This window comes from Zosterops lateralis (genome assembly GCF_965231275.1).
Source record: "Zosterops lateralis genome assembly, chromosome: 25".
NCBI classification, from domain to species: Eukaryota; Metazoa; Chordata; class Aves; order Passeriformes; family Zosteropidae; genus Zosterops; species Zosterops lateralis.
Window position 1 is genome coordinate 6,907,068 of NC_139785.1, and position 26,247 is coordinate 6,933,314.

Below are 26,247 nucleotides of genomic sequence, written 5' to 3' on the forward strand. Positions count from 1 at the left end.
GCCGGGCTCTCTATCCAAGATCTGACAGCCCCGGCTCCGCTCCCGGCAGCGGCTCCAGGACCCCCCAGGCCGGGCTGGGCCCGGGGCAGCGCCCGCGGGGGGCTGTGCCTGTGCCCCTGCCCCTGCCCCTGCCCTGCCCCTGCCCCCGGCCCCCTGTCCTAGCGCCGGCCCCGGGGCTCGGCCCCCCCGGCAGCCCCCTGCCCGCCCGCCCCATGCCCCATCCGCCCGGGACCGCGGGGGGACCGCGGGGGGACCGCCCCCGGCCCGAGAGACCCCCGGGGGAGCCCCGGGCTCGGATAGAGCCGCGGGAAACGGGCGGGGAATGCGGGAGGGGATGTGCTGAGCGGGCAGGGATAGAGCCGGGAGCGGGCAGGGATGGAGCTGGGAGCGGAAAAGGAATGCGGGCAGGGATCGAGCTAAGAACAGGCAGGGAACGTGCTGAGAGCGGGCAGGGAATGGGGCAGGGATGGAGCCGGGAGCCGCACACGCCCCAGAGCGGGGCAGGGAAATGACAGCGACTGCCAGCGCAGGGCTGAGAGCCCGCACAGCCCGGGCAGGGCTGAGTCCTCACCGTCCCTGCTCTCCCAGGGTTGTCAGCCCGCTCCGGCTGCAGCCCCATGGAATCCCCCTGCAGCCCCATGGAACTGTCCTGCAGTCCTATGGAATCCCCCTGCAGTCTCATGGAGTTCCCCTGCAGCCCCATGGAATTCCCCTGCAGCCCCATGGAATTCCCCTGCAGTCCCATGGAATTCCCCCCTGCAGCCCCAGGGAATTTCCCACAGCCCCATGGAATCCCCTGCAGCCCCATGGGATTCCCCTGCAGCCCCATGGAATCCTCCTGCAGCCCCAGTGCTGCACAGCTGGGACAGGGCAGGATGTGAGCCCGGGGCTGAAGCACAGGGGGCTCTGTTCACTGCACAGAAAACAACATTTAATGATGAAAAGTTTTCTGTCAAAGCCTTCCCCGGCCAGTGAACAGCCTGGACACACAGGTCTGTGTGTCTGAGGGGTCTGTGTGTGACAGAGTGAAGGAGACCCCTCTGCAGGATCCACTATTGCAGATCATTATTCCCTGCCTGGATTTTGGCATTCAGCACCTGAGACTGGATCAGCACTGACAGGGACATCACCCCCTTCCCCACAGACCCAAAAACTCGGGCTCACTGTGGGTTTCAATTTTTAAATTGGGTGGTAATTTAGCACAATGATTATTCTCAGGGACACCACACCTCATGTTACTGCTACTGCAATCCCACCCCACTTCTGCCAAGGCAGAATATCCAAGTTTAGTCCTTTCCCTGCAGAAAGAGGCACTTTGGGAATCACCAGCCATGGAAGTGGTTTTATCCCAGCCCAGCCCTGTCTGGTGATGATTTCACCACCAAAGGGAAGGAATGCCATGAGCTCCCTCCTTCCCAGGGTAATATGGAATTATTCCAGGGACGGGGCAGGCACAGCTCCTCTGGGCAGAAAATGCACCTGTTTGGAGTTGCCTGGGATGAGCTGCAGGTCGGAGAGCTCTGAGTTTCCCCAGCAGGGCAGTCCTGAGAGCCCTGTGCTCACTAGATGGCATCGCACTACCAGCCATGGCAGGGACAGGATCCTGGAGCAGCAGCAGCATCATCCTCCTGCTCCTGCAGCCCGGGTTCTCTCCAGAGCAGAGCCCAGCACAACTGTGAGAGTATTTACAGGGCCCAGACAATGGAGACAGCTCTGCAAGAGGAGCCAGCACTTGGTGCCTTCAGGCTAAAACAAAGAGGCAATTAAATTAAAGCACCTGCCTGATTATTAATTTATTTAAAAGAGAAGTGGCCTCGCCACAAGACAAAGCATCCTTTCTTTCACTGTCTCCCCCTGAACCGGGCAGGATCCTCCCTTGGCTGCTGCCAGTCAGTGAGCACAGACACAGCGCTCCCCATCAGCCCACCAGGGGACCAGGATTTAGATTTATTTGGCTCATTCAAGAACCACTTACACAGAAAAGCCACGTGAATGCACCAGGAATGGGGTTTCCTACAGTGTTTGTCCATCATTTTTTCACAGGTTCAGTTAATGTGCTGGTGACACAGATAAGGATATTAAACCACTCAAATCCTCAACACATTTAAGCTTATTGAGAAGTGCATTCATCCCCAGTCAAAAACATAAGGCTAAGGCAGTGAATATCATTTTTTGTACAGCTCTATAAGATGTACACAGTTTTTATCTCCCTGCATATGGCATTTCATAAAACTGCTGACTTTCAAGGAAAGTGCATTAAAATCAGAGTTAGTTATGACTGCCTTTTTTCCTCTGAGCTCCAAAATCCATTACATTCTGTGGGAGGCCAGTGACAGTTTTACTCATAGTCTACTTTTCCATTTGCTGGAAACAAGCACATTACTCCTCTGAGGGAGCTGAGAATTGATACAGCCCTGTCATTCCAGGCTATTAGTCTCTTACTCACTTCTTCTGTTCTCTCTCCCACTAAATCAATATTAACTTTTTTTTTCCATACTGATAAGAATCAAAGTCACTGGGAAAAAAAATGCCTTATAGATATAGCTGAGATATCAGCAGGAGTGCCAGGGGAGGAGAAGACACAGAACCCCCAGCAGCAGTAACTGTGGTGGAGGGAAATGTGTGCAATGAGCAGCTTAATTGGCTTAAGGGACTCACTGATCCTGTCTCACTGTTCTAAGCACCTTTTCTACTCAGAGTGCAGATAAGATACATTTCTGCTGCCATTTCTCAGCCTCCTGTCATCCAAAGGGAGGCATTTGTGTGATCTGAACTCTGCTGTGCTGAGTAAGATTTGGGATTTTTCATGAGAGAAGCAGGACCAAGAACTGAACTCCGGGAGCAAAGGCAGGGAACACAACTGACCAAAGCACAAGGGGAGAAACAAAGAGGGACTGGGCAGCCCTGGAGCCCCCTGGGCTGGCCCTGCTGTCACTGAGTGTGACTCATTAACCCAGGGATGCTCATTAACAAAATTAAATGGCCCAGCCCTTAAATCACCAGAGAAGGGAATTAGTGGTCACAATGACAAATCTGGGACCTCACAGAGGACACACCTTAATTGTTTTTATAATAGGAAAATAAACCATTCATCCATGTGGTGCACCACAAAGAACTCTAAGAGCAAACGGGTATTTTGCTGTTAAAATTCCAAGTCTGTCCCCTGGGTTATCTTGAAATCATAAATGGTAAATTTGGAACGTTATTTTCCAGACTCTGTGAGTGAATTGATTAACGGCCAAAGTTCTGCATCTCTGTGACACTGGACAGGCCTGAGATGTTCAGGTCAGCTGGGAGAGGAAATCAGGGCTCCAGGGCCAAACCCTCTGTGCCCCTGCCCAGCACCAGCCCCAGAGCTCTGCAGAATCCCCTGAACTCCCCTGAGTGGGATGCAGCTGGAAATTGAGGGACACAGGAAAGCTTTAAAGAGTTCAGGAGGAGGAGGGAGCAGGGGAAATAAAACCCAACACAGCTGTCCAGGGTGTATCCAAAGTGCCCATCAGAGCTCAGTGTTCCTGCTAAAACCCATCAATAATTCAAAGTGCACCAGCCTAAGAACTCACTCCTCCACAAAGAGCTCCCAAACCCAGCCCAGCTTTTATTTAATCTGAAAGCAAATGGCAAAGCACAACATTAAATCAAACCCTGGAGCCAGGGGACTCTGCACCTCTCTGATGTTTCTCAAGTCTCACACCTTTTATTAAGAGCCTCAGTAACCCTGAGCTCCCTGACCCCAGCAAGGAAGGCAGCACCCCTGTCCTGATGTGACATTCCCCTCCTTTCTGCCCCAAGGCTCAGCTCCCACTGGGTTCCCAGCCCATTCCAGCACTGCTGCACCTACAATTACTGCAGGACACAGCAGATAAAGAATTATTAAATAATTTAGCAACATTGCAAAGTGAATTCCTGGGCTCAAGCTGTAAAAAATAACAGAAGATGTTTTGACTTTTGAACTGCTTCAAGCTGGTAAATGGAAACTTGGTCCAAATTCAGTTCTTTCAAAGGCTGAAAGTTTTGAAATGTCATATTCCAGGATCAGGTTATATTCCAGACACAACTAAAGAATTACAGAATGGCTTGGCTTGGGACATACAACCCTAAAGCTCATCCAGTCCCCACTGCCATGGGCAGGGACACCTTCCCCTGTCCCAGGCTGCTCCAAACCCCAGGATCCAGCCTGGCCTTGGACACTCCCAGGGATGGGGCAGCCACAGCTCCTCTGGGCACCCTGTGCCAGGGCCTGCCCACCCTCACAGGGAGGAGTTTCCCCCAACATCCCACCCATCCATCCATCCATCCATCCATCCATCCATCCATCCATCCATCCATCTCTCCATCCATCCATCCATCCATCCATCTCTCCATCCATCCATCCATCCATCCATCCATCCCTCCATCCATCCATCCCTCCATCCATCCATCCATCCATCCATCCATCCATCCATCCATCTATCCATCCATCCATCCCTCCATCCATCCATCCATCCATCCATCCCTCCATCCATCCCTCCATCCATCCATCCATCCATCCATCCATCCATCCATCCATCCATCCCTCCCTCCCTCCCTGTGTCAGTTCTCCCATTCCTGTGCTCCTGCAGCAGGGAATGAATGAATGAATGAATGAATGAACACATCCCTAGGGCAGGGCAGGCAGGGCAGGGCAGGGCACACACTCCAGGGAAGGCTGAGCTGATGAATGAACATTTAACACCCCCAGCCTGATTTGCTGCCCCTGAGCTGCCAATTCTGTCATCAACCCCCCAAACTCTGCCATCAGAGCAAGGTCTGAACAAAGTGCCCTTTCTGCAGGCAGGTACAGCTCAAACACAGCCCGGGAATGTTCCCACAGAAGTTTGGGCTCACAGCTCATACATCCCCTGCCTTCACAAACCTCCTCGAGAGGGGAAACACAGAGCCCTGCTCCTGTAAATCTCAGGGATCACAACTCAAAGGCAGTTATTAAATCAGCCCAGCCTGGCACGCTGGCACATCCATGAGCCCAGTATTCTGCTGCATTTTAACACCATTCCTGGTAGCAGCAGGGCTGGCTGGCTGCAGACATCATCATCATCATCATCATTCATCTCCCTCCAAGCACCACCACAACAGGCATTGTTTTTCTGCAGCCCACAGAATCTTTTCAAGTTTATAACATATTTTAATTACATGTATAATACAGCTTTCTGGGTTTTTTCAGGTCATTAAACTGCAGGGAAGATTTTTTTTTTCCCAACACAGTTACTAATTAAACCAATTTTAACACTTTTCCTCAACATGTTGGTAAAGATGATTTATGGGGCTGGCAAACAGCAGGAGGTCAATGTCAAAATAACAGCTGGGCTTGTTACAGCCACTTGAAGATTTACTCGTGCCCTCCAATAGCCACAATGAACAAAACCCTACAATTCTACAGACAAGTTTGCTGTATTTCCAGAGGTGAATGCTGGGGAAGGGAAAATAAGCTGGATTCCTGCAGGAGGTCTCTGTTTTCTGTTCCAAATGGGTCTGTTCTCCTGTGGAGAGATGGATTACTCCCCATAAATTCATAAAAACATCCAAAAGAAAAAGGAGAAGGTAAGAAAGGCCCCAAAAAATACCAGTTGTATTGAACTAACAGGTAAAAAATCTCATTTGCCTGTAATACTCCTTTGTGGGTTCTAGCCCACCCTTCCATGGGTACACAGTCTCATGAGCATCTTTTAAAAATAAAGAACACAGATGGAATCAGACAGAGCTGATCAAGATAAATAAATCCAGGGAAATACAGAGCCCCTGTGAGAGGCACTCCACGAGCTCAGCAGCGCCAGCCAAACTGCATTTTCCTTTATAAAAAAAGATGAAGTTTTGATTTCAGAGCAGTCAGTCAAAGGGAGCAAAGGGTGTGAAACACCTCCAGAATGATTTAGCAGTAAATCCACATGGGAACAGCCTCAATCTCCTTCTGCTCTGTGGACTGGAGTCACTTGAAGTCATCCTTCCACGACAGAACCCACGCTGGATTTCTTCCCATTTCACCAGGGGAAAAAAACCCAGAAAACCTGGAATTTCACAGGTGTGATCTTGTTCCAGGGAAGAATTTTTCTGAGGAGCCTGTGGCAGACTGGAGGAAAGACCAGGAAACAGCAGAATCCAAAAACCAAGGTGAACTTACTCGAATATTTTCCTTACTCCTCTGGCAGCAAAAACCTTGGCCCAGAGACTCCAAACTTTTAAAACTTGTTGATTTTGGCAGGAGGTTGTGCCAATTTTCAGGGAGTTGTGGCTGGAATTATTAAATTAATGGAGGCAGTTTCCACCTACACTGAACAGTTGTTTTTATGTGCCCACATCCTTAAAACAGCCCTTGCAACATCCCCACCTGCACTGTGGAAGGCAATGAGAAGGGAATCACAAGGACAGGACAGGGAATGGGAGGGGAAGTCCTCAGTTTAAAGAAGGGGAACCTGCCAGAATCTGGCCAGGTAGTTCTGGGAGGAGATTAACAGCATCCAAATATGAAGGACTAAAAAGGGGCCCCTCTTCACATGTAATCTCACTCAAATATTCATAAAGACAAAGCAGAACACAGCAAAATTGTCTTTCAAAACCCCCAACACACACCAAAATTCAGGCCAACTTTTACGCTTCTTACGAGAATTTGCATCTTTTACAGGGACTGGGACAGGCAACTGCTGTTTGATGTTTTGCCTTTAAAAATCAATACTTTTTCCTTCTTAAACAGTTCACAAAATAAGTGGGATAAATGATACTGCAGCCTGGAGCTCCTCATGCTGCTCCTGGCTGCCTGGCACTGAAAGCATCGTCCCCAGGGAAGAGCTGGGGACAAACAAACAAACCCCCTGCACTGCAGGCACTGAGCAGGTTTGGGGTCAAACCCCTGATGGGAGATCCAGGCAAGGCTGTCCCACCCCAGGCAGACACAGAGCAGGGAACATCCCCATCCCTGCTGCTCCCAGCTCATCCACCAGACTCTTTCCAGATGTGGCATCTGAAATTGTCCCAGTTAACCCCAGCCAAGGGCACCTGGCCAGGCTTTACAGGTTTTGTTTCCTTTGCATCTTAGGAAAAAAAATTACAGAGACTCCTCCACAAGCACATTCCCCCTGTGTCCCCCTTCCCGGGAATATCATTAAATAAAAGAAAAAAAGGCAAACCAAAAGCAGATGACCCCTAAGAGGATCTCCTCAGCAGGCTTTGCTGACAACAGGCACGGAAGGGCTGAGCTGCTCTTTGCAATGTTTGTGACTCCTGAGGCAGGACAGGAAGATCCAATTCCAGGGGCAGAGGCAGCTGCAGCTGCAGGCAGCCCTGCACACACCAGCCTGGCTGGAGGCTGCACAGGCATTCCCAGAGCTCAGATCCTGACAGGAATTCCTGGCAGCTGATCCCTGCGCAGGCGGAAGTGATTCTGCCTCAAATACTTCCTTTACCACTGATAACACAATTCCTGCCATGGCCCTGCCAAGGCTGTGCTGATAAGGAGAGGAGCTGTAACCCAGTCCTGCTCCCACAGGGATTTATTTTTAGGCAGCAGATAGAGCAAGGCAAACACAGAGACTGTGCTGTTTGAAGGGATAATTCTGTGTCAAATGCAAGATGCTGCAGTGATATAAATGTGCATTACAGCATTTGCCTTGAGCAAATGGCTTTGGAGGGAGTAAAGAATATTATCTGCAAAGCGTGGAGCTGATCAGCTCTCCATATTCCATTACCAAAACCCACTGAGCTGAAGATAATGTCTTAATTCAAGTGAAGAACAGAGTATTTTATTCCTGGCAGGAAGTAGATATTTAAGGAATTCCTAATCACTGTTTCTCCTGTTTATATTAACGGCATTTAGCACTCAGTAAAGTAAAATCATATTTCATAAAATCACAGAATATCCAGGGCTGGGAGAGACCCCTGGCCCTGCAGAGACACCTCAACAATCCCACCCTGTGCACCCCTGGGAGCAGAGTCCAAACACTTCTGGAGACCTGGCAGACTTGTTTTACCATATAGTTATTGAATTACATTAATATCTTCTTAAATTATAAAAGAAATTTAACCCTGTCTCAGCCTAGAGTCAGTTCTTAATGTGTTCAAAAGGATATGGGACTCCATATCCATTTTTCTGTCTCACGTTTTTAAACTTGGTGAATTTGAAGTTGCCTCAATAGGTCCCACAGAGTTTTGATGAATTCTTTTCAGTTATTTATTCATAAATCTGATAGAAAACCAACAGATATAAAACAAACTTGCACTTGCTAGATGCACAGTATTGATGTTAACAGGGTGCATTTTTATCATTTCATAGGAGTAATTACAGACTCTTTTGCACAAATGCATTTCAACCACTTGGACTTTAACCACTTTGTACAGAGATTTTTATGAAGATCTACCACCAATTGTTCAATGAGTGAGAACCAGGTCAAAAGAGTTAAAGGGGAGATACCTTTTATTTTATGTAAACTGAGAAGAAGCTAAATTAGGAAAAAGGTAAATTGAGAAGAAACATTTTATCTCCTTGGGAGACAGACCAGGAAGAAGCTGAACCACAGCTCTGGACATTTATCCCATGTCAGACTATAACCCATCTATGAGGCAGAATTGGCTTTTCATTAGAAATTAAAAATGAACGATGCAGCCCTTAAAATAAACACAATAATGAAAATAAGGTATTTGAGACAAATGCCAGTGAATTTTGGGCACTGATGCAACCTGTGAGGCTTAACCTGTTGGTGCAGCTGTGACATCACTGCCTCTGCCTGGCAGGCAACAATTTCCTGGGATGCCACACGAGCCTGGCTGGGCAGCCACAGGAATGGGTGAGATATTGCTGCTGGAATCAGTGTGGAAGGGTATTTCTGAAAACAAAAAGCCCCCCAAAATGCACCCAGCCTCACTAGCACAGTGCAAGGATAAGAAGAGAACAAATCCTTTTCCATACCTCCCAGGAAACTGAATTTAAAATGATCTCATGAGGTGAAATGCCAGGCTATTAATACTTCTTGCACCATGAGACCATATTATAAGTGACATAACTGTTACAAAACAACCTGAAATTTGGCCAGGCTGTTAATAGACAGCATTACACAATTCCTGACACGGACAGATAATACTGTATTCCTACTATGCAAATTTCTAACAGTGAATAGATTTTGAAAGCAGTTTACACCCACCAGGCCTCAGATGCAACTCAGTAATTCTCTATTAGGTGCCAAGCTGTCACTTCTCATCACTCCAGCCCACTGCTATTCTCTGCTCTACCTTGGGAGCACAAAGGAGCCTCCAACCTGATTAAAATGCATGAGCCCTGTGTGAACCTATTTTTAAATCTCCCAACTAATGCTGCTGTTGTATTAACAGCTTTCATTTATTTTACCATTAATACTGGTATTCCGAGGCAGCGCTGCAATACTTTATCTTTCTGCATTTCAGCAGCAAAGCTCTTGTTCTCAAAGAGATTTTTCACCATCTAAAAAAGTCCTGACACTGTGGGGATTTAACAGAAACCTGCTCAGGAAAAGGAAGCAATTAGAGGCACAGAGGGCTGAAGTCACTGTACTTAGGCACAGATTTTGCTTTAGGTACACAAATAGCTAAACACAGAGGGTTTCTCAGAGGCAGATGTGGTAGAAACAGAGAACTGACCCCTCAACACACACAGAGTCTCAATTTTATGACAGCTCTTCTCATGCTGCCACCAGACTCTGTTTTCTTCCTGGTTCCACAGCACAGACACAGAAAACAGCTCAGGGCTGAGATAACCGATAACAGCTCAATAACCAATACCATTTTTATTTCCTCCAGTTTTTGTTTTCCAGACAGATTTCCTCTGGTTACAGCCTCTGGTCTGGTTATGCCAGGGGAGCTCTGAGCAAGAGCAGGGGAAGCTGCAGGAGTGGCAGTGACATCACAGAAAGCAGTGCTAAACCACTCCTGCCTGTGGGAACTTCCCAGCAGAACATGATTCAGGAAAACCTGAAAAGGATGTATTACCTCATTGTATTTCTGCCTCTCACCATCATGAAGATTGAACTCCACAGGTTCATTCTGAAAACATCCCAGGAAATGCTTAAAGCCACAAAAGAATTAATTATTGGCCATCAAACCAAAGTGCCAGGCACAGCTTGTGCTCCCTCTGCAGCTGCACTTTGTGCTGAACATCCCTGGGTGACGGGAGGGAGAACTCAGAGGACCACAGGATGTAAAAGCCACACCTGTGTGGACACAGAGCTGCTCCAACACAAAACTTCTCTCCAGAATGAGTGATAAATTAGTTGTGTCAAATCAGCAAATTACCAGGAGACAGAAAGCAGGGACAGGGATCAGCCACGCTGCTCCTACACACAGAAAATGAAAATAAACAGTTTTCAGCAGAGTGAGGACTGCTCCTGCTCACCCATTTCCCAGGCACCTCCACGGGAACTGAGCTCTCTGCACTCTGTTTGTGCCCAGGACTGTGTGCCTGGCTCTGTCAGTGTGTGCCTGTGCCTGCAGAGCCCACACAGCACAGCCAACCCTCCCAGAGCCACCAAGGGTGAGCAACACCCCAGCCCTGAACAGCACCCAAGCTCCTTTCCAGCTGGAATTTTACAGAGACAGAGAAAAAACCCAGCTGCTGCATAATTCTGCTCGCAAAAGTGTCAAGTATGGCAGCATGAAAGGCTGTAAATAATTCACTCAGTATTACAGGAAATGTTTTACAAATGAAAAGGTTGTAACCTCCTTTTTGGCAACAAGGCTGGCAGATGCTGGAGGCATTCCTGCTTCTCTAAGTGCAGAACAAAATGTGTCCTGTTTGTGAGAAACTCCTGGGTCTCAGCCCTCCCTGGAAAATGCTTGTGCCCGTATTCCTGAGGGAGGGATCACAGAGGAGCAAAGCCTGCACACTTCCACAACACACAGCTCAGGCTGACAAGCAGTTTCTGGTATTTTGATGACACAGCTGCTGCAATGCACAATGCAGAGCTAAGGGAAGGGGCAAATTTGATTTATTTATATTTGCATAAATACATTCACACAATCGTTTAATCACACACACACACAAACCAAAAATACACACGCAGTGATTACAGACGACTCAAGACTGAATGTCTGGTACAGTCTTAAAACAGTGACATCAGCCAAATCCAGTCCAAATAAAACCATCTCTAAGCTCAAAGGAGAGCTCCACGTGACTGACTGTGAATTCTGCCCTAGCACACAGAAACAATTCCAGACAAAATCTCTACAGCTTTAACTTCTTATCACTAAACATCTAACAACAAACTAAATAAGTGTCAGTGGAGGTCCCTCTCCACCTTCTCAGCAGGTCAGTCAGCAGGAAGCACAAGCAGAATTGTGTATAAAAGAAATCCAAGACTCACCTGTATGTTGCCAAAGTCCACGTTTTCATAGTGGAAATGTGCACACTCGGCCATCTTCGGGAAGTGCCCCTTGGTAAAGGATAACCTGGAGCACACCAAGAGCACACCATGAGATGGATGCAGAGCACCCCACAGAGATAAACAGCATGTACTGATACAGAACAACAACTTTCTCATCCTGAAGCCAAGGGAACACAGGGATTTGTTGATGTGATGCACCAAAGCAGTGGGGAAGGGAAGTGAGTGAGAAAGGAAAGCTGAACTACCAAGTGGCTTTTCCACTGCATCCCTACAGTGACATTCCAGCAGCATCACATCCCATTGCATCCCTACAGAACTGTGTGACATTCCAGCAGCACCAGATCCCATTGCAGCCCTGCAGAGCTGTGTGACATTCCAGCAGTACCAGATCCCATTGCAGCCCTACAGAGCTGTGTGACATTCCAGCAGCACCAGATCCCATTGCAGCCCTGCAGAGCTGTGTGACATTCCAGCAGCACCAGATCCCACAAGCAGCCTGTGGATCACAGAGCAGGGACAAGCAGCTGCACCTCACAAATGCACATCCACAGCCTTACACGAGACACAAGGAAAGCAGAACTTTACCTGTGAAAGGCATCACAGCCCATCAGTCCCGGGGGGATGTATCTGAGGGTGCAGAACAAACTCTATTTATCCTTTGCCTTTTGCAAATTCAAAAGTCAGGCATTATTATTCCCAAGTGTCTCCAGTCACACTGGGGGCTGCCGGGGAGCTCCTCTGGCTCTGCAACATGCTCCTGCTTCTGCCGAAGCTGTTACAGACTCCTATAGATATTCCTGGTGGTGAGCCAATGAGATTGTCATTATCTAGCTCCCTCTTCCCACGGGAATACAAGTGGGAAGTGAGATGCAGCATCTGGCTGCTCAGCACTGGAACAAAGGGCCATTTCCCTCTCAGCAGAGCACTAGAGGGGTGAGCTGAAGGCTCAGATCCATCAATCTCGGCGAGTTCTGCTCCTCAAGTCAGCGTTTTTAGCAAAGTAATATTGATTATTTCTGATCCCCCACTGCTGCAAGCGTAATGACTGGGTTTACAGTCTCTGGGAGACAAGCAGAGACAGAAATACAGCATGAACCCGCAGGGGAAAAAAAACCTGGGAGATCAGGGAAGAAAAAATATCCCTTAGAAAAGAAAACTGTATAAAAGCCATTCAAATGAAGTTACAGAGGGCAGAATGCAAAAAGAAAAAAAAAAAAAAAAAAAAAAAACCAGATAAAAAATACATAGAGGCCACCCACTTGTCCTGGTTTAGCTTCCCAGAGCATAAGTAGACAGGGAAAATTATCTCACTTGCACATTGCCTGGGCTTCTTTTGAGATTTTTCTGTATATGTTCTATTGTGAGGCTTTTTTAATTAACCACTTTCAGGAAGAATCGCTAAAGAAAACTAAAACCATTGCAAGAGTGAGGTTCAAAACTCTGCCTAGCCTTGTTTCTATGGCCAGAAAGAGGAGAGTTTGCCAGCAAAACCTCTCATGCCCAGTTTCAGGTCCCATTAGCTGAAATTCCCTCAGTTCCACATGGATTTTGGTTGCCCTGCCAAAGACACACCACCACAAATCATTGCTGAACGCCCTGCACTCGCTGCAGCACAACAGCCAAAACTCAGCACAGCAGAACTGGAAGCCCAGGACAGATGGGAGGGAAATCACAGAAGTGTGCTCTTACTTTTTGACATTCTTGACCTTCATGCTGGCGGTGCTGCCGCAGGAGCGCAGCGGGAGCTCCCCGGGGATGTCGGGGATGTCGGCGCCCCGGGCCTGCAGGAGAGACAGCAGAAACAGGGGTTAAAACACGGCTCAAAGCTCCGGCCTCAACACAACTGATGCTCGAGACAGATGTCTCACTGAGCAGAGTCTTTGCCATTCTGAGATTCACCCCAACATTGATCCAAAGACTGTGATTACATACATGCAGCAGCCCCTCTGCTCTGCACAAAGCTCAGAGGTGCTTGAGTTGAATTCTGCCTTTTAACAGGGAAAACTGACCCTTGGGATGGGGTCAGGGAGGTGACAATCCCTTCCTGCCCCCAGCCTTGCTAACCCTCGGTGTAACTGTGAAATCCAGTGTTTGATTCATTGCTACGTCTGGTTTCTAAAGCAGAGATTTTTCAGAGGGGGGAGTGAAATAGATATTCCCAAACTCCACACCTGGACTCCTCCTTAAGTACCTGATTTTCCAGACATCTGTGCGTGTAGATTCAGGCACTGCAAAAATCTGGATTGCTCACACAGTGGGAAACAAGTTAATGACAGAGTTGCTTATATATGGGAGGTGAATTTGTAAAACAGATGTTTGAAGCTATTGGTTTAAGTGCTTGAGGATATTAAAATTCCTTAATCACTAAAATTCATTTATTTCAGTGAGGCCAGAACTCCAAACTCCTTCCTTTCTGTTCTGTCATACTTTCCCATCCCCTCCTTCCTCCAGCTGCCCTTGCCTAAGCCTGAGCTCTGCTGGGGTTCAATTCTCCATCACGGGGGACACCAGAGGAAAACAGGAACAATATTTGTACACTAAATAAACCTGCCCTGGGCTGACTGACTTACCGAGCACACAACCACTTCAGGATGTAATAGGATACTTGAGAGTGTCATTGTGAATTTCAGTATTAAGAGGATCACCAATTTAATAAACCTTACAGGTCTCTTACATAAGAAAATAACTAATTACAAGAATAAATGTGCCATTCCAATAAGCTGCTTTTAGGCCAAGCTGGATGCGCTTGCTTAACTTTCTAAGGAACAGAATTTCTGTAGGAAGAAAAGTGATTTTTCTTCTCCATCAGCAGTAGGAGCTGGTGGGATACAAAAATGGATAAACAATCTGACAGAAAATGTGGGCTTTAAGCCAGTTTGCAGCAGTGGGCAGAGACCTCCCTGGATCTGACTCAAAGCAGCGTGGGCAAAACTCACACCTCCAGGAGCCTGAAATGCCAGCACCTCTCTTGGAAAAGTTGTATTATCCTCTCCTTCCCAGTGGAGTTAATCCAAACTGAGCTGATTTCTGCCTCTCCCATCTCCTGCATCCAGTTACCTGGACGACAATGAAATGAAATGCAAGGCAGTCATTGACTCCAGGGGTTTTGCAATGAGCTCTGAGCTCCATGGACTGCTGCAGAACAGGGATCTCCCCAAGGCTCTCAGCTGAGGCAAAACCACAGACAGGTGAGGGCACAGAACCTGTGCAAGCTCAAATCCTCAATAACAGGTACCAACATGAGAAAAAAAACTTGATGAAGAGATGGATACCAAAAAAGAAAAGTTTTAATTTTAGAAACTGGATCACTCCTAAATAACCACGACTCCTTTCCATTCAAACCAAAGATACACAGCCACATAAAATAGATTTTATACACTGTTTTGTACCTTTTTTGGTGCAAGACTTGGCATGTAGCATGCAGGTCACTCTTCCCTCAAAACACAATCAAAACCCTCCAAATGAGATTTGTCATATTTTGTGCTCTGTGTCACAGTAATTTCATTTTAAAAAATAATTTTGAAACAGTTGGATTATTTACATCTGGAAATGAGCTGCCCGGCATCATCAGTGGCTTCTCACTTCCCTATTCTCTGTGCATTGCTGTGCTGTGGAAACCTGGTAATTGCAGACCAAATCTGTTTATGCAAATGCTTCAGTCCCATTTTCACAGCTGAATGTCACTGTTGTATCAATGTGCTCCGGTCCAAACCTTGGAAAACAAATCAGAGCTCAACCCAGAATGAGGGAATTGATCCATCAGGAATCTCAGTCTCTTACCTCTGCAGGGAAGGCTTTGAGGCAACACCACTGCACCAGCCTGCCCTGAGCCAAGGAATTCTCCTTCCAAAAGCTGCACTTGTATCAGTAATAGTTGAAATAATCTTGCAGACAGTCAGTATTTTGTCACAGATACCCTGCAGGAACTGCCAGGCAGGAATATCTCAGTCAACCCCTCCTCTAGGGAAGAGGCAGAAATCTGTCTGCCTGTCCAACCCTCCTGAGATCACAGGATTGTTCAGGGTGGGAAAGGCCTTTAGGATCAGGACCATAACTGGGGCCACCCCCGTGCTCACCACTAAACCGTGTCCTGAGGCTGCACATCCACGTGTTTTCTGAATATTTCCAGGGGCAGTGACTCCACCCCTGACCTGGGCAGATGTGTCAGGGCTGGAGAGCCCTTTCCAGGAAGAAATTTTCCCCAATATCCACCCTGAGCCTCCCCTGGGCCATCCTGAGGCCGTTCCCTCTCCTCCTGTCCCTGTTCCCTGGGAGGAGATCCCAAACCCCCCCTGGGCTGTCCTCTCCTGTCAGGGAGTTGTGCAGAGCCACAAGGTCCCCCCTGCACCTCCTTTTCTCCAGGCTCAGCCCCTTCCCAGCTCCCTCAGCCCCTCCTGGGGCTCCAGACCCTTCCCCAGCTCCCTCAGCCCCTCCTGGGGCTCCAGACCCTTCCCCAGCTCTGTTCCCTGCCCTGGACAGGTTCAAGTGTTGCTCCTGATCTCCCTGGGAATCCGAGAGCAGAATCTGAGAGCTCTCACAAATGGGGCTGTTTAGCTTTAAGCATTTGAAATTTCTGGTCTTTTTTTATTTATAGACGTGATTTAGAAAGCTTCATCTTTGTGCTCTCTAGCACACAAAACCTTAGTCATAAATAATTTATATCTAACGATTCCACAGCATAATATGAAAGGATTTTCTCCTAGAAAGTCTCCTTGCATTTATCAGAAAACATGTCAACCTGTCTCCCTCACACGCAGAGACGTAACACAACCTGAAAATCCGTGTAGAACTCTGCACAACAGTCCAGTGAACACGGCCTGATGGAGTTTCCACCTTGGTATCCCCAACAGGGGAGAACTGAACCAGTGCAGAGCCCACAGCCCTTCTCCTGCTGCCTCCGACTTACTCTGGGAGGCACAAGAAACCCTGGAATGTCACCAGTAATCCCTGGCTGGTTTTCCACAGGATTACAGAAAGACCCTGAGGAGGCACCACAGACACACCTGGGCAGGTGGCTGAATCCAGGTGAGATTTCTGAAGGCAGGAGTTTAATCCAAGGTTATCACAAAGCAAGAATAACTATTAGACAGGCACTAACATTTATTCAATCTCTACTGTCAGTCTCTCACCAAAACCACTTTGGAGGGACCAGATTGCTCTGGATGCTGTCAGCACATGGCCTTGTTTCTAAAAACAGCAGAGCTGATTCCAAATGCTGCTTGGTTTCCATGACAGTCTTTCCTTTACATCATCTTCATTTCCCCTCAATTTTCTTGGAAGGAAAAAATACAAAGAGAGGAAAAAAACCTAAACCCCCTTTAGAGCTCTCAAAACCACTAAAGCTTTGCTTCAGTTACTTCTTTGCTGGAGAACAGCAGGAACAGAAATGTTTCAGGAAGTCTTTACTCTGCAGGGAGCAGTAATTTCTTCACTTGGCAGGAGGAGGAATGAAGAGGTCTGAAGTGGGTGCTCATGTACAAGAACATCAAGAGCTGCCCCAAATTCTGGGTACCAGCTCACTACACAGAGCTGGCTCAGCACCCACTCCATCAGAGAGTTTCTCCTGCAGCACTAAAAAGGAAAAGTGTCCCTCAAAAATCCTTGATCCCTGTGAGGTGGAAGGTGATGGCTCCATCAGCACCTGCTCTCTAGAATCACTGCCCAGGAACTCACCTGGGGCACAATGAAGGGAGAAATTTGGTCCATCTCAGCTTTGACCCCTCCAGGGAGGCAGAGTCCTCTCTGCTCTTCCTTCAGATGTTGTGACAACTACACTAGTTCTCCACAATAAATAAACCAACAAAGGAAAGGGAGAATGCTCCACTAAATGCAAAGTCACCATGTCCCAGCTGCTCCAAGGACCCCAATTCCACAACATTTATCCCTAAAAGGATTCAGATGTCCTGAGCACAGCAAGGCTACAACTGGGTCACTGTTTTGAACAGCAAAAACATGGGAATGGACAAACAGACAACATTCACCCCAAAGTGTCAGAGGTATAGGGGCAATGGGATGGAAATGCAAATATTTGCCAAGTTCTTCATGTTACCACTTTCCATGGATTCAGTTAGTGGGACCAGATGAATTTCTGAAGTATTTCCATACAGTATTTTCATACATTTCATACATACATGACTCTGTCACATTAGCACATTACAGCTACATTTTTCAGAGCTGCTTAAGACATTTGTACATATTTAACATAAAGCAGCAACACCCGGTTTAGATACCCAGGTCTGGCAATGCCATCTTAAACAAAAATATGTGCTTGTCATACTACAGCAGCTTTACCAAAAAAGTTAAAAATAACATTAAATATCCCCCTCCAATTCTGCATTTCTTAACTGACATGGAAGGTTGTGGTCTCCCCATCCCTGGAAGTGCCCAAGGCCAGGCCGGACAGGGCTTGGAACAACCTGGGACAGTGGAAGATGTTCCCATCCATGGCAGGGGTGGGACTGGATGGGCTTTAAGATCTTTTCCAACACAAACCACCCTGTGACTCTGATTTAAGGATGAATCCTGTGCTGTTCATGTTCTCATCAGCAGAGGGCAGCACGGGCACATTCAGTAACACCAGCACAAGGACGATTTCCCGAGTGACAAATACTGGAACCTTTTCATTTTTTTATTTCATTTTATTTTTTATTTTAATTGAAGTCATCATTTAGCTTCTTCCTCAGTGCAAATATCCTTTCTGGCTGGAGGGTGCTTTAGGTGCAGAGCTCAAGGCCAGGATGGCCTAAGGAATTTGAGGTAATATTGAACTTTTTGTGGAATGTGGAGAAACACCCAGCCAGAGATGCCTTTAAAATCTCATGGCAACTGAGATAATGGGATAGAGGAAAGGAATGAAAAAATGACAAGTGCTTACAGTAAGGGAACTTTGAACACTGGCAATGCACATTCTTAATCCCATGTCTAAGAAATCTGCATTCAATAAAGACATTTGAATGTGCATCATTCTGTGAGTTTAGAACTTTTAATTCCATTTTCCACATTCCAAATTGCTCCAATCAGTGCTTACTTCATGGCATGTATAACAGGGAATTATTCTCCTTTTTTTAAAGGACCACACAGAATGTGGGTTTTATACTCCCAGTATCTCCACTAAAGAGGGGAGGGGAGGGGAGGAAATCAGAAAAAACAAAACAAAACCCCCAACACTTTAAAGCATTGCCATGAGCTGGCAAATTCAGGGAAACCACTCATTCTGGAGACTGAGCATCACAGAGGAGTTAGTCCAGGGCATCCATTTACCACAGTTTAAAGCATCAGCCTGGAATGAGCAAAGAACAAATTCTTAACTGTCTACTGTGGTTTCAAATAAAGATCTGCAGCTCATGGATATGTGGGTAAAACCTTCTCCAGCTCCCATGTAAAACCACTCAAGTGGAATCCAAGCCACAGAACAAGCAGCTTGGCAGCTCTGAGCACCTCCTTTGGCACGGCCCTGTCACTGTGACCAAAATTCACCTCTGCACAGCAGAGTGGTTTTGTGCCATGGAAACACTTCCCGAGTGAGCCTTTAAAGAGACAAGGATTTTTGCTGATCCTCTGCACATGAACCCAGAGCACCCAAGGGGTGCTGGTGATTTTCAGCAAAACAGCCTCACATTTGTGTTTTTTCCTTCACAGAATCCATAGTTTTAGGGGTAAAAGGAATGAAACCAAGCACAAGTGAAGGATCAGCTACTGAGGGCAGCATTAGCATGATAACTCCCTGACAGCCCCAAGCTGGATGTGACACTGTAGTGCAGCCTGATTACCATTCCCAAAGGCCCGGGCTCAGGAGCTGCAGGGTACAGTGCACAGCCCCACACAATGGCAGAGTGGCTCAGGAATGTACTTTCTTTAAGAACAAAAATCCCACATGTAATATGCGTGGGAAAGGCAGCCAGGGTTAGAGTCCTACTTCTGCACAGCCTACAAAATAAATTATAGAGAAAAGCCACAGAAAATAGAACATCCAACAGGAACAATACTTTTGATTCCACTTTCTTGTTGATAAAAAAAAAAAAGACCCCGAAGATCCCAGCTACTGTTTGATGCACAGAGAGAGGAGGGGATCCTAATCATGGCTTGGATATAAAAGGACAATTGGAGCTTTGGGTTGTTATGGTAGAAGCAATTTCTCATCACATAAAACCCAACAGAGCTGGATTCAGGGTCGAACAACCAAACCCCACTCTGCTAAGTCTCCTGGCCACAGCCAGTGATTGTGCAAATAACAAAGTGATGTTATGTTATAGGTATAAACTGAATTAGCAACTCAGGAGTTGTCCCAGTGCAGCAGCAGCAAGATGGAGAAGCTGGAAAAAAACAGCAGCCTAACATCCAACCCCAGCACCTGAGTCAGTACAGCTAACAGGAATTTATATTTCTGTGTGTTAAGCCAAGAGCCGTTTCCAATGGCAGGAGCACAAAACGGGGATGCACTGCACTCCCTGCCCAGAGCCTTGTGACAACACAGCAATGTGAGGAATGTGTCTGCCTGTAGGATGCACTTTATTCCATACACTGTCCATAAACTCCTGACCAACACAACAGCAGAGTCACTTCACCAGCTCTGCCCAAGGGTATGGGGAAAGCTCAGCCTGGGATCTCACACCATGAACTGGGCAGGACTCCTCACTCCCAGCTGCCTCCAGGAAAGGTGACATTGCTGGGAACAGGAGGCACACTGCTCTCCAGAAATTCCCTGTGTCACTCAGAGGAGGCCACAACAGGACACTTGATGCTGCAAGAGCTGGGAAGGTGGATAATGACCACGGGGATGCTCCAGGGCTGAAGCCCCTCTGAAGCCAGGCTGGGAGAGCTGGGGGTGATCCCCTGGAGAGGAGAAGCTCCAGGGAGAGCTCAGAGCTCCTGCCAGGGCCTAAAGGGGCTCCAGGAGAGCTGCAGAGGGACTGGGGATAAGGGATGGAGGGACAGGACACAGGGAATGGCTCCCACTGCCAGAGGGCAAGGCTGGATGGGATCCTGGGCAGGAATTGTTCCCTGGGAGGGTGGGCAGGGCTGGCACAGGGTGCCCAGAGCAGCTGGGGCTGCCGCTGGATCCCCGGAGTGCCCAAGGCCAGGCTGGACAGGGCTTGGAGCAGCCTGGGACAGTGGGAGGTGTCCCTGCCCATGGCAGGGGTGGCACTGGATGGGCTCTGAGGTTCCTTCCAACCCAAACCATCCCATGATTCCATGAACAATCTGTGCCCTGGCAATCTATGCCCCGCCACACACGGGAAAGGCTGTAAATGTAACCAGAAACTACTGCTGCTCTTGCCTATGGAAACTAAACTATTGCTATGAATTAATACTTCCTGCCAAAAATACAGTATCCATTCTGGATTAATTGAACTTATTTAATTGGCAAAGACAAATGGAAGCCAATGTGCCAATTAAGTGATTGCCCCAGTTTCTGAAGATTCCCAGGGACAAGCCTGTGCTGGGAGCCAGCCTGTGAAATGAAAAGGCCCCTCTAACCAAGAGGCAGAGAAAGAACTTCACACAGCACCAGAAACCCTTGCCAAAAGCTTAACAAGGGAAAATAATGCCAGATTCATGCAGCAATAACGAGGAAAAGCAAGTTTTGTGGACTGAAAAGGAAATACAGGTTACTGGTGCAGTGCCAGACCAGAAGTGCTTTGACAAAATCTTATTGCACCTGATGCCTGCCTGGTGTTCTGGCCTGTCCCAAAACATCTGTGTCAGAGCAGTGCCTGTGCTGTCCACACCTCCTGGACTTTCACTGCTCTCCCCCCCTTCCCTCTGTTATCCCCATTCCCAGCCTGCAGCAGTTCACATGGAAATGCTGCCCAGCTCTGGACACAGGGGACTCCCTGCAGCTCCTGCAGGATTAACACAGTTCTGACTCACTAGTCCAGGCAAGCCAAGAGCCTGAGGACCTTCAGCAGCACAAAACCAACACCCAAACCTACAGGTAACATTTTCCACAGCATTTAAGGCTGTGATCCCTCAGACTCAGAGCCAGATGCCAAATGCTGGAGCATTTAGATGAGAACCACCTCAGCCAGGCTCTGATGGGGTCAGAGCTCCTGGAGAATTTGGACAACACCCTCAGCACAGGGTGGGATCTCTGGGATCCTTGGCCCTCCTGTTCAGGGCCAGGAGCTGGACTCAGTGACCTGTGGGTCCCTTCCAGCTCAGGGGATTCCATCATTCTGAAGTCCATTTCTACTGAATTATCCTTTTGAAAAATAGCAGAAAACCCCCATATTTTCAGCTTCATATGTCCTAAAACTTCCCCTTGCACTTGAGAGCTGAAAACTTTAGACTTTTTATTAAAAATAATTTGCAGCTGGGCAGTCAGAGTCCAAAAGCACATTTTTCCCCAAGAAAATTTTTCCATGATGTGGAACCCATCTGAGACCAGGATCAGCCTGACAAAATTCTGTCAGTGACTTCAGAGCTCCAAACACATCCTCAGCTGTAGAATTCTGGTGTTGGTTCAAGCACATACAATGCATGAAGAGACACGGGGAAAAAAATCCAAAAAATCAATTTTAACATGTTTAAGAGTATTATATCTGCATATCTCAGAAGCTAAAAATAGATCATTTCAGTAAACCACTACCTGGAAATCACTACAGCTTACGGGGCCAGGCAAATGGATTCACCACGTTCTCTTTTTATTCAGATTTTTCCACAGCTCCGGGAAGTATTCATGTCAACCTGCATCAGAAACAGGCCTGATGCTTTGTGAACTAAAAACCAACACTAATTAAAAAAGAAGCCCCTTGTATTCTATTTTTGGCATCTATTCTTGCAGAAGCTCCACTCAAGACCTGGGGCAGCACTGGCCAAGTGCTGTACAAAGAATGAGAAACAAACATTAAGGACATAAAAAATCTTTCTTTAAACCCTTCCAATGCACTAATCTCTGCACACATTCATAATTGCATTTAAAAATAGTTTTCTCCTCACTCATGTCCCAGATTTAACAGTGATATATTGAGGTCTCATTAAAGAGCCTTTATTACCTTCACAAGCCATGGTACCCTCCCTAACTGGCATTAAATGCTGGAAATACAGATCTCAGGATCCCTCAGACCTAAGAACTAAGATTATTCCAGGGACTTCATAGGGCAGCCTCTGACCCTGTGCCTTTCTAAAGCATTTATAGCCTTGCATTTCTTCTCAGAAAATCCCATCAGCACAAACCTACCTAAAATGATGATGGTTACCAACTGCAGCTGCTGCTTTCTTGTGCACTTGTCAAATTCACAGATTCATGAGAGTTTTCTGTCTGTAATTTAGCAGTTCCCCTTTTCTGGGCATCCTGGTCCTACCTGACTGCAGGTGTCACCTCGTGGCCCTGTTACAGACAACAGAACTCCCAGATCCTGTCAGATCCCAGCCAGAGCTGCACCCCAAAAAAATAAACCATCCATAGGATTAGAGACTCATGTTCTGAAGGCTTCCAAAGCTGAGGGAATTGGAAACGTGCAGGAAAAGTGACTTTTTCAGAAGCATGTGGAGAATCAAAGAAAGGCTTGGGCTGGAAGGAGCCTCAGAGCTCATCCAGTGCCACCCCAGCCATGGGCAGGGACACCTTCCCCTGTCCCAGGGGGCTCCAAACCCCAATGTCCAGCCTGGCCTTGGGCACTCCGGGGATCCAGGGGCAGCCCCAGCTGCTCTGGGCACCCTGTGCCAGCCCTGCCCACCCTCCCAGGGAACAATTCCTGCCCAGGATCCCATCCAGCCCTGCCCTCTGGCAGTGGGAGCCATTCCCTGTGTCCTGTCCCTCCACCCCTTGTCCCCAGTCCCTCTCCAGCTCTCCTGGAGCCCCTTCAGGAGCTCTGAGCTCTCCCTGGAGCTTCTCCTGTCCAGGTGAGCACCCCCAGCTCTCCCAGCCTGGCTCCAGAGGGGTTTGCAGCATCTCTGTGACCTCCTCTGGACTCCCTCCACCAGCTCCAGGTCATTTTTCCAGTGTATTCCCCTGATCTCCACTGTCAGCTTCAGGTGGCATCTTCCTGTGTCAGCATATTTGCAAATGGGTGCATAAATGAAGACTTTTGTATTTATCTCAGCATTTTAATCCTGCCTCCCCACACAGTTTAGACAAGTGGAAGACAAAGGCAGCAGGAGCAGAGGATCTGTAAGCACAGCAGCCTGATGGGGAGAGAGCCACTGGCTCAGTGCTAACAGGGAAACTCCCTGAACTCATCAGGAGGTGAAGGGAGTAACTCAAGAGGTCAGTAACATGTGGTTAATGTAATATTAAGCAGAAATATCAATTTATGCTGAAGTTAATGCAGGCTGAGGACAGCTGTTTTGTAGGCTCATGTGAGAAATATTATATAAAGACTCTTTCACAACTTCATTCCTTGTAACTCAGAAATAGAGCACTCAGCAGGGCCTGACAAGGAAAAGATAACCCTTTCCTTCAAAATAACATCGCTGTCTTGGAGAAATGTTAGAAAATCCATAAACTGCAATCTTCCTTGGCTCACACGAGGCTTTGCAGCCCCAGAACTCAGAAGTGTTCTATGGAGAAAGTCAATATCATCAACTGCATTTTGTGAAGTGGAGCAGAGGCAGAAATCCCGGGATGTGTGAAGGTTACCCAGTAGGTGCAGCACAGTGGGAATTGGGGCCCAGAAAATTGTGTCTAATACACCCAAATTCTAAAAATACAGAGCAGGAATCGGGGGGGAATATAAAATACAGCAATGCTTGAGGAGCACAGGCAGCTGCCTCATTACCCAACTCCTGGGAATTTTGTCAGGGCTGCCTCTCCTCCAGCCTGGACCACACCTACAACACAGAACTGCACCAGAAATACTGAGGAAGAGATGCCCCATCCCTGGAAGTGTCCAGGGCCAGGCTGGATGGGCCTTGGAACAACCTGGGATAGTGGAAGGTGTGGAACTGGGGGAGCTTTAAAGTCTCCTCCAACCCAAACCATTTCACAATTCTGGGATTCCCCCCAAACAAACCAGGTCTCCAACAGAGAATCACTTGTCCTCCTGCTAAACCACAAACACAAAACAAGCAGTGTTCAAAAGCAGATGAAAGTATAAATAATAAATTAAAGAAGACAAAAGAAGTTGCAGCAAACAAAGGACTGAAGCCACTCAGGTGCCCAGAATGAACTGGCAATGAGAGGAACATTAAAATAAGAGTTTCTGTCACCTTATATTTACAGTACAGAAAGACATTCAACCTCCACACATTTAGAAAGACCTTCAATTTATTTCATGTTAAGAAAAAGCCCTGGAAACAAAGCATTTATATAAATTATTAACAAGGCCTTTGACAAACACTGTGGATAAAAGTGGGGAAGAAGAGTAGGGACAACTTGTTCATGCAACTGTAAATGCATAAATTGACTTTTCTTAATAAAAGCATGTACCAAGGCAAAGTTCAGGAGACAAGTGGCAGGATTTGCCCAGCTCCCCACAGCGTCCCTTGTCTCTGGTAGAAGGTGACACTCCTGTGAGGTGACACAGCCTGGTGCCCTCAGGGCTCCAGCAGGGGAACCAATGGGGGGAACAACTTCTCCAACCCTGCATCCTCCATTCCCTGAGGGCTGGGACTTCCAGCAGCAACAAAACCTAAAATCTGGATCTTCAACAACCACTAACCAAAAATTAGATGTGCTGTGGCACTCTGAGACAGTCACACATGGAGAGAGCAGTCTCTGGGACAAGGCTGAAGCACAGGCTGCTAAAAATGCAAAGTGAAGGAACAGAGTGACAGAAGAAATCTCAGGCTTCAGATGATCAGGGAAAAGGCAGAATATTGAAGACAAGCTGGTTAAACAGAGAACAGTGTCACTGCTGAACAAGTATTTACATCTAAATATTGCCCCTGACTGGAGGTAAGGCAGAGGTTGGAAGTAGAGATTTAATTCAACATAGTAAACACAAGCAAGAGAGGTTTTTCTCCCCCCTCCTTACACTGTATTCAGAGGACTCTGAGGTCAAATCAACACTGTGAGCACAAATCCAGCCACTCTAAATACAGGTTCAGTAGCTTTACTGTCCTTCATCACACCAAGTCACTGTGCAGCAATCCCAGATGGGAATTTCCCTGTTTATCATCCTCTAAATCCCCACTAGGCCAGTCAGTTTTGGCATTGCTGGCACAGAGCTGTGCAAGAGGACACGTTTCAAAATGTGATTTAATTGGGCAGTGAGAGGAGCATGATGATAAAATAAACGCTGAGCAGTGTCCATGAGCACAACAGCCTCGAGCAGGTGAACACTCCCTTCACTGCAAATCAACCAGGAGAAAAAAATCAACACCAAATGAGACATGCCAGGAAACCTGTGTCACAGGTGAGGACACTGAATTACAGCCTGACAGCTGAGACACACCTGGAGGTCACAGACAGCAGAGAGGTGTCACACAGTGACTCCCACCAGACTCCAGAGTGGGAAGCTCTGAGCTGGGAGCAAGAGCTGCTGCCTGAGCAACACTGATGGGATCAGACAGTGCTCCCAACTGTGCCCAGTGTGGAGAGAAGGAGAAAACAGCCACACAGGAGGAAGGAAAAAAATTACAAAGTGTAAATGCAAAAATTGACAGGCTGGGAGAGCTGGGGATGTTCACCTGGAGAAAAGGTGGCTCCAGGGAGAGCTCAGAGCCCCTGCCAGTGCCTAAAGGGGTTCATAAATAGGCAGGTGAGAAACTCTATACAGACAGAGGGTGACAGTACAAGAGGGAATGGCTTCCCACTGCTGAGGGCAGGGATAGATGGGATATTGGGAAGAAATTTTTCCCTGTGAGGGCAGTGAGGCCCTGGCACAGGGTGCCCAGAGAAGCTGTGGCTGCAAAAACCCCCATGTATATTGAGGTAATCCAGCTGTCTGTGGCCCACTGCCCACCTGAGTGCAGTGTCTGAAATGAGAAC

General features: G+C 47.5%; 1 protein-coding gene across 2 annotated transcripts in view; it reads right to left on the reverse strand.

Moving 5' to 3' along the window:
* Positions 1–11,982, reverse strand: part of ARHGAP32 (Rho GTPase activating protein 32) — an 89,452-nt gene extending 77,470 nt beyond the window's left edge. The window contains exons 1-2 of one of the 2 annotated variants that reach the window (XM_083877901.1): positions 11,961–11,982; positions 11,355–11,439 (exon numbers count right to left, since the gene is read on the reverse strand). In XM_083877901.1, coding sequence (XP_083734027.1) covers positions 11,355–11,408 — 54 coding nt within the window. In that variant the 5' untranslated portion in view covers positions 11,409–11,439; positions 11,961–11,982. Of the gene's footprint in view, positions 1–11,354; positions 11,556–11,960 lie in introns of those variants that run through there. The other variant, XM_083877900.1, reaches the window with a different exon arrangement.
* Between the last annotated feature and the right edge of the window lie 14,265 nt (positions 11,983–26,247).